We start from the raw sequence: 9,600 nt of genomic DNA, 5'->3' as shown, positions 1-9,600 counted from the left end.
GAAATTTGACTGTTTGAGCAAGACCTGTATCATGTAAATCTGAGGGTATCTTGTCAACGACTATGGCTTGAATTGGGCTGGTGCAGCCTCCTAAACGTACCAAGACTTTAACAACCAGGTAGTCTCGAGGTCCACTATTGGTTAGGAATCCAGAGCTATTCAAATTCACTCGAGCAATAGGCTTCAGTTTCAACTGATCAACTAGCTGTTGAGAAATAAAGGTTTTCTGCTAACCTTGGTCAAAGAGATCACGATTGGAAATTCTAGATCCCTTGGTAATTAATTTTAATTGAGCTGTTGGTAACGTAGTTGTGTTATTCGACTCTGTTGCAAGTACACTTATGTCTTGATGCACCTTGCAATACTGCACAGAAGTAGAATTGTAGTCTCCTTATGAGGATTGGTTGATCTTGATTGATCACTACCACACAAGGAGTAATGGTGTCTACCCTTGTGGCACTTGTTGCACATACGTAAGGGACAGTACAGCATTGGGGTCATGAGGAGTTGACGAGGCGTTTGACATGCCATCTTCAATCCGGTGCTCCTAGGAATCACATGAGACAAGCCCATGACACTCTAACAAGAGAAATGTTAAAAGAGAACACCTGCATAATAGAAAAAAACCCAAGATGCAAGAAGATTACAAATTCTTGAGGCAATTCACATAAGAATAGAACAACCTACCATGAACACCCAAATCACGGAACTATTTACTCTACCACATGAGAGTAAGGACAAGACCAGAACATAACGATGCCAACACAGAAGACAATGTCCAACATAACAGGCCAATTACACTGGATTAATCTTTGTGTTTAGATAGGAGCTGCCTCGTATGGGCCAATAAGCCTTCTGCAGTTACCGCTATGTTTCACCTCACATTTATCCCTTATGTATCCCCCCATGTTTTCACCTTTATTGTATTATCACCTGACCCAGTGGGGTATAAAATCAACCAGCATTGTAAGATCTGTTCACTTGAGAATGAACCATGGAGGTTCGAAACGTTCTGCAAATTGTATAAATAAGTGTAATACACTCTATAGTAAATCATTCTTTTCTTTACTTTAAAAGTACGAAAATGAGTTTTGGAGAACTCCTATTTCAACTAAGCCCTGATGCTAAGAAAATAGTTAGAGGAATAGAAGTCCTAAACCAGAAAATAATAAATACAGAATATGCGGTCATATTCAATGAAACATGTTGAAAGAAAACCTGCTGCCAGTATACACCAATATAAACCCACATGACCCAGCAGTCCGCAATACAGAGTTTACCTATAGGTATAGGCAAGAGTTCATTCGGCATCAACTAAACAAGAAGAAGGAAGCCCTCCAAACCCTTACAGAGCAGGCTGAGCATCTGTTAAAAAATGGACCCAGTACGACATCCCTATCCAACTCAAGCAACCATCAACAGTGAACTATTTAACCTGAAACAACAACATAAAACTCTTGTAGAAACAAAGACACTCCGTAAGTTAACAGCCCTAAACGGTGGACAGTTAAAGATCCCTCGTCTAAAGATGGCTACATTAACCTGACTTCTTATGATCTTATCCAGGACCAACGAGACCTCTTAAATCTTGGTCTAAATTTGTCAATTCTTATCTAAACCAAAGATGCATCAAAAACGCCTGGAAATCGAAATGCTTCTGGACGATATCCATAAGCTAGAAGACAACAAAAAAGTCCTCACCACTGACACACTTCAAGCTGAACTACTTGCAGAAGCAGGGAAAAAACGAGGATCATTTTCATCTACAATCTTAGCCCCACGACTCAAAGAAGCAGCGAAACAACTAAAAAATCTGAAAGACGTAACAATAAGAAAAGCCGACAAGACAGCAGCATATGTATTGATTCCTACCCATGAATACATAAACAAAATTAGCGACATCCTTAGTGACGACTCCAAATTTCAACGAATCACGAGGAACCCGTAGAAGACCTTAGGTGGAAAGTAAACAAAACAGCAATCAACGCAAAGAAAGGTAGTGTGCATTCAATAAACTTCAAGGCGACTATGGCTTAGGATATGCCATACGGCAATGTTAAGACGCATAAACCAGGTAACCACTTCGCCCTATAATCAGCCAAATACCAACCCCAACTTATCACCTGGCAAAGAAACTCAATGAACTCCTAACTCCATACACTCCAAGTAAGTTTAGTCTACAATCATCAGCAGATTTCCTAGAATTGATCAAATCTACCCAGCCCGATGGAATCATCGCATATATATATATATTATATATATATATATAATATATATATAGATATATATATATATATATATATATATTATATATATATATATATATAACATATATATATATATATATATACATATATGTATATATATATAGATATATATATATATATATATATATATATATATATATGTATATATATATGTATATATGTATATATATATACAGATATATATATATACATATATATATATACATGTATATATATTATATATTATATATAATATATATATATATATATATATATATATATATATATATATATATATATATATATATATATATGTCGTACCTAGTAGCCAGAACTCACTTTTCAGCCTACAATGCAAGGCCCGATTTGCCTAATAAGCCAAGTTTTCCTGAATTAATGTTTTCTCTAATTTTTTTTATGAAATGATAAAGCTACCCATTTCATTATGTATGAGGACAATTTTTTTTATTGGACTTAAAATTAACGTAGAAATATGACCGAACCTAACCAACCATACGTTATCTAACCTAACCTATCTTTATAGGTTAGCTTAGGTTAGGTAGCCGAAAAAGTTAGGTTAGATTAGGTAGGTTAGGTAGTCGAAAAACAATTAATTCATGAAAAGTTGGCTTATTAGGCAAAACGGGCCTTGCATAGTAGGCTGAGAAGTGTGTTCTGGCTACTAGGTACGACATATATATATATATATATATATATATATATATATATATATATATATATATATATATATATATATATATATATATATATGTCGTACCTAGTAGCCAGAACTCACTTTTCAGCCTACAATGCAAGGCCCGATTTGCCTAATAAGCCAAGTTTTCATGAATTAATTGCTTTTCGACTACCTAACCTACCTAACCTAACCTAACCTAACTTTTTCGGCTACCTAACCTAACCTAACCTATAAAGATAGGTTAGGTTAGGTTAGGTAGGGTTGGTTAGGTTCGGTCATATATCTACGTTAATTTTAACTCCAATAAAAAAAAATTTACATCTTACATAATGAAATGGGTTGCTTTAACATTTCATAAGAAAAAAATTAGAGAAAATATATTAATTCATGAAAACTTGGCTTATTAGGCAAATCGGGCCTTGCATTGTAGGCTGAAAAGTGAGTTCTGGCTACTAGGTACGACATATATATATATATATATATATATATATATATATATATATATATATATATATATATATATATATATATATATATATATATATATATATATATGTATATATACATGTATATATATATATGTATATATATATATATGTATATATATACATATATATACATATATATATATACATATATATATATATATATATATATATATATATATATATATATATATATATATACATATATGTATATATATATATATATATATGTATATATATATATATATATATATATATATATATATATATATATATATATATATATATATATATATATATATATATATATATATATATATATATATGCGATGATTCCATCGGGCTGGGTAGATTTGATCAATTCTAGGAAATCTGCTGATGATTGTAGACTAAACTTACTTGGAGTGTATGGAGTTAGGAGTTCATTGAGTTTCTTTGCCAGGTGATAAGTTGGGGTTGGTATTTGGCTGATTATAGGGCGAAGTGGGTTACCTGGTTTATGCGTCTTAACATTGCCGTAGGCATATCCTAAGCCATAGTCGCCTTGAAGTTTATTGAAATGCACACTACCTTTCTTTGCGTTGATTGCTGTTTTGTTTACTTTCCACCTAAGGTCTTCTACGGGGTTCCTCGTGATTCGTTGAAATTTGGAGTCGTCACTAAGGATGTCGCTAATTTTGTTTATGTATTCATGGGTAGGAATCAATACATATGCTGCTGTCTTGTCGGCTTTTCTTATTGTTACGTCTTTCAGATTTTTTAGTTGTTTCGCTGCTTCTTTGAGTCGTGGGGCTAAGATTGTAGATGAAAATGATCCTCGTTTTTTCCCTGCTTCTGCAAGTAGTTCAGCTTGAAGTGTGTCAGTGGTGAGGACTTTTTTGTTGTCTTCTAGCTTATGGATATCGTCCAGAAGCATTTCGATTTCCAGGCGTTTTTGATGCATCTTTGGTTTAGATAAGAATTGACAAATTTAGACCAAGATTTAAGAGGTCTCGTTGGTCCTGGATAAGATCATAAGAAGTCAGGTTAATGTAGCCATCTTTAGGACGAGGGATCTTTAACTGTCCACCGTTTAGGGCTGTTAACTTACGGAGTGTCTTTGTTTCTACAAGAGTTTTATGTTGTTGTTTCAGGTTAAATAGTTCACTGTTGATGGTTTGCTTGAGTTGGATAGGGATGTCGTACTGGGTCCATTTGTTTAACAGATGCTCAGCCTGCTCTGTAAGGGTTTGGAGGGCTTCCTTCTTCTTGTTTAGTTGATGCCGAATGAACTCTTGCCTATACCTATAGGTAAACTCTGTATTGCGGACTGCTGGGTCATGTGGGTTTATATTGGTGTATACTGGCAGCAGGTTTTCTTTCAAACATGTTTCATTGAATATGACCGCATATTCTGTATTTATTATTTTCTGGTTTAGGACTTCTATTCCTCTAACTATTTTCTTAGCATCAGGGCTTAGTTGAAATAGGAGTTCTCCAAAACTCATTTTCGTACTTTTAAAGTAAAGAAAAGAAGTGATTTACTATAGAGTGTATTACACTTATTTATACAATTTGCAGAACGTTTCGAACCTCCATGGTTCATTCTCAAGTGAACAGATCTTACAATGCTGGTTGATTTTATACCCGCACTGGGTCAGGTGATAATACAATAAAGGTGAAAACATGGGGGGATACATAAGGGATAAATGTGAGGTGAAACATAGCGGTAACTGCAGAAGGCTTATTGGCCCATACGAGGCAGCTCCTATCTAAACACAAAGATTAATCCAGTGTAATTGGCCTGTTATGTTGGACATTGTCTTCTGTGTTGGCATCGTTATGTTCTGGTCTTGTCCTTACTCTCATGGTGGGTAGAGTAAATAGTTCCGTGATTTGGGTGTTCATGGTAGGTTGTTCTATTCTTATGTGAATTGCCTCAAGAATTTGTAATCTTCTTGCATCTTGGGTTTTTTTCTATTATGCAGGTGTTCTCTTTTAACATTTCTCTTGTTAGAGTGATGTCATGGGCTTGTCTCATGTGATTCCTAGGAGCACCGGATTGAAGATGGCATGTCAAACGCCTCGTCAACTCCTCATGACCCCAATAGCTGTACTGTCTCCTTACGTATGTGCAACAAGTGCCACAAGGGTAGACACCATTACTCCTTGTGTGGTAGTGATCAATCAAGATCAACCAATCCTCATAAGGAGACTACAAATTCTACTTCTGTGCAGTATTGCAAGGTGCATCAAGACATAAGTGTACTTGCAACAGAGTCGAATAACACAACTACGTTACCAACAGCTCAATTAAAATTAATTACCAAGGGATCTAGAATTTCCAATCGTGATCTCTTTGACCAAGGTTAGCAGAAAACCTTTATTTCTCAACAGCTAGTTGATCAGTTGAAACTGAAGCCTATTGCTCGAGTGAATTTGAATAGCTCTGGATTCCTAACCAATAGTGGACCTCGAGACTACCTGGTTGTTAAAGTCTTGGTACGTTTAGGAGGCTGCACCAGCCCAATTCAAGCCATAGTCGTTGACAAGATACCCTCAGATTTACATGATACAGGTCTTGCTCAAACAGTCAAATTTCTTAAACGCAGCGGTATTAGGCTAGCGGATCATAAAATAAATACAGACTGTCTCAACGATGTAGGTATTCTTATTGGAGCTGACTTTTATTATAGATTTATTACTGGATGCACCAGGCAACGAGGTGTAAACTTATTACTGTCAGCTGGGGGTAAACTACTCACAGGACCGGTGTTGATCCAACAACATTCTAAATCTACTAGTAATCAACCAACTAATTCAATAGTGGCGTGACTAGGCCTAGAGCAGTCACCACTACATGACAGAGACGAAACTGATGATGATGAGTCCAATCCCCCTGTTCACAAATTATGGGATTTGGACACCTTAGGCATAGTCTCTGATCAACCCAGTCCAGATGACACATGGACGTATCAACAATATCTTGATACTGTGATTTTCCAAGATAATCAATATTAGGTGAGACTCCCATGGAAGCTGAACCACCCACAGCTTCCAGTAAATTATTTCATGGCCTCAACCCAATTAATTTCTCAATTAGCTAGGCTACGGAAGCAACCAAATAAATTGCAACTGTATCATGCTTTAATACAGCAACAACTTGCTAACAAATTTATAGAAGTTGTTGAAGAAGACAACTATAAGACAGGCCATTATTTGCCACATCATGCTGTCCTGAAAGATTCAGTTACAACACCAATCAGGATTGTATTTAATTGTAGTGCCAAATTAAAGGCAGACAGCGTGTCACTAAATGATTGTCTACAAACTGGACCTAGCCTAACCCAAAGACTACAAGATGTCTTATTACGATTTCGCTCTGGTGTTTTTGCCTATACGGCCGATATTAGTAAGGCCTTTTTAAGAATAGGCTTACAAGAGATGGATCGTGAATTTACTAAATTTCTCTGGGTGAAAGATCCACAGGATCCTACCAGCGAAATCATTACTTATAGATTTGCCTCAGTATTGTTTGGAGCGACATCTTCACAATTCTTACTCCAGGCTACTCTGGATACACATCTTAAGAAGTTTAATAGCCCCTACAAGACTGAGATTAGCAACAATTTATATGTTGACAATTTTCAAGGAACCACTAATGATGAGAATAAACTAGTGGAAATCTACCATGAGGCTAATCGTGAACTGTTGGAAGCTAACATGCCCCTACAGTCGTGGGCCTCCAATAATAAAAAACTCAACCAAATAATCGAGGAAGAATTCCCTGATTATAAGGTACCTCACAAATTGAAAGTCTTAGGTATGGAGTGGAATACTTCCACAGACAAATTGAATATCAAGTTGGTGGATTTCAGTCATTCACCTCTAACCATGAGAAAACTACTCTCCCATGTCAGCAAGCCATTTGACCCATTAGGCCTACTCAGTCCTATTCTAATTAAGGGTAAACTCCTTATGCAGGAGTGCTGGCAAAGGAGTTTGAGGTGGGATGAAACGTTGCCAGAGGATCTCCAAGAAAAATGGCAGCAGTTGATTCCTGATTACAACAAACTTAGTATTCTACAGTTTCCCCGAAATACCTTAGGACTAAATTTACCCACAAATTTACATGCATTCTGCGATGCTTCAGGCAAAGGGTATGGCTCAGTAGCCTATCTAGTTAATACTCAACAATCATTTTTGCTTACATCTAAGGTAAGGGTAGCCCCGATTAAAAGGAGGTCACTACCCCAAATGGAATTAACTGCCTTATTAGTAGGTGTAAGACTGGCTCATTGCCTGATCAAAACCCTCAGTAATGTTCACCTTGGTGAAATAGTAGTGTGGTCAGACAATGAGGCAGTATTGCAGTGGGTAGAAAACGACAACAACAAAACTCCCTATGTCAGCAATCGAGTAAGGGAAATTCGAGATTTGTCTGCTGGTTATAAATTAAGACATGTCCCAACCAAGGACATTCCAGCTGACTATTTATCCAGAGGTTTGACTTTAAAGCAATTAGTTAAAACCGAGATGTGGTTTAATGGACCCCAATGGCTAGTTAGTGGTCAGTGGCCCCAACAGAAGCCGCAAGTCATTGTGACCAATGTCACTACCCCTGTTGTGGATCCAGAACCCCCTCGAACTTTAGCTATCAATCCTCATCGTTATTCCAATTTAAGCAAATTACTAAGAGTTACAGAAATGGTATTTGATTTCATCAACAAGATGGGGATCAAGTATCGATTTCCTAGTTCCATCAAAACTTGGGTCAAACAAGCTCAACAAGAGACTTATGGGAAGGAATATGAACATCTCCCAGAAAGGTTGAGTAAGTCTCTGGGCATCTGGCGTGACTCAGACAACTATAACATTTTGAGATGCGGCGGACGTCTGCTTCACGCAGAAATAAATTTAGATACGAAGAATCCTATACTTCTTCCACGTCACCACATCATTACTAAACTCATCGTTTTACATTACCATGAGCATAATACATTGCATGGTGGTGTATTAGATACTCTTACTGAAATCAGACAACGCTTTTGGCTTCCCCAAGGTCGCCAAACTGTCAAATCTTTAATCAAGTCTTGTGTAATCTGCAAGAGATATGATGCTCGAGTGTGTCCTTATCCAGGTTCACCGCCCCTACCTAAGGAGCGAGTCGTCCACCTTCGTCCCTTTGAAACCACAGGTGTCGACTATACAGGAGCACTAATTTTAACAGGCACATCGGACAAGATTCCAGTGAAAGCCTACATTTACCTTTTCACGTGTGCTACCACACGCAGAGTACATTTAGAAGTCACTTCTGACATGAGTGCAGAAGCCTTTCTGCAAGCCTTTCGCAGATTTGCTGCACGAAGATCTTGCCCAAAATTAATGATCTCACATAATGGATCTAACTTCGTGGCAGGAGAAGCTTGCTTACAAGAAATATGGAAACATCCAGAAGTACACTCTTTGCTCAAACAGAGACAATGCTATTGGAAATTTATTCCTCCAAGAGCACCATGGCACGGCGGTTTTTACGAAAGAATGGTGGGAACTGTTAAGAAATGCCTAAGAAAAACCTTACACCGGCAGAAAATTAATCTCACCGAGTTACAGACCCTTGTCGTGGAAATTGAAGCACGAGTCAACAACAGACCTCTAACCTACTTAACAGAAGATTTCTCCCAAAGAGAACCCCTAAGCCCCTCTCATTTGATTCTTGGTGGTCTTCTGAGCCCCTCAAAATAATTGAGGGGCTGGTCCCAAACCTGCACACAGAAATAACATCACATGAGACCAGAAGACATGGCAGGATGTGCAGAATACCCCCGTTGAAAAGCAGAGGCACAACAGGTACTCTGTGAGAGAACTCTATCAACATCAGAGGCCCGAGACCGTTCAACACGCTTCCACTACACATAAGGGGCATAACTGGCCGACCCCTCACAGTGTTCAACAGAGAACTGGATAAGCACCTCACAAGGATACCTGATCAACCAGGCTGTGACTCATACGTCAGGCTGCGAGCAGCCGCGTCTAACAGCCTGGTTGATCAGTCCAGCAACCAGGAGGCCTGGTCGACGACCGGGCCGCAGGGAAACTAAGCCCCGGAAGCACCTCAAGGTAACCTCAAGGTAGGAGCCCTCTAATATCTCTAGGAGACGAGGATCCAGCTGACCCTTCGTGTGTCAATGCA

The 9,600-nt window shown here is 37.9% G+C and overlaps 1 protein-coding gene across 1 annotated transcript; it reads left to right on the top strand.

Moving 5' to 3' along the window:
- Positions 1–5,475: 5,475 nt before the first annotated feature.
- On the top strand, positions 5,476–9,152 carry LOC138354324 (uncharacterized). The gene is made up of 3 exons (XM_069308473.1): positions 5,476–5,535; positions 5,805–6,068; positions 6,564–9,152. The coding sequence occupies exons 1-3, from the start codon at positions 5,476–5,478 to the stop codon at positions 9,150–9,152; spliced, it is 2,913 nt and encodes a 970-aa protein (XP_069164574.1).
- The last annotated feature ends 448 nt before the right edge of the window (positions 9,153–9,600 follow it).

This window comes from Procambarus clarkii, chromosome 62, assembly GCF_040958095.1.
Source record: "Procambarus clarkii isolate CNS0578487 chromosome 62, FALCON_Pclarkii_2.0, whole genome shotgun sequence".
Lineage (NCBI taxonomy): Eukaryota > Metazoa > Arthropoda > Malacostraca > Decapoda > Cambaridae > Procambarus > Procambarus clarkii.
The sequence above is the reverse complement of the archived record's forward strand: the minus strand, read 5'-3'. Positions and strand labels throughout refer to the sequence as shown.

Excerpts from the sequence above, each read along its gene's own strand:
- LOC138354324 (XM_069308473.1), top strand. The coding sequence starts at position 5,476 with ATGGCATGTCAAACGCCTCGTCAACTCCTCATGACCCCAATAGCTGTA. Across the intron at positions 5,536-5,804 it reads TAGCTGTACTGTCTCCTTAC|CTAGTTGATCAGTTGAAACT; the intron begins GTATGTGCAACA and ends ATTTCTCAACAG. Across the intron at positions 6,069-6,563 it reads ATACAGACTGTCTCAACGAT|CAACAACTTGCTAACAAATT; the intron begins GTAGGTATTCTT and ends GCTTTAATACAG.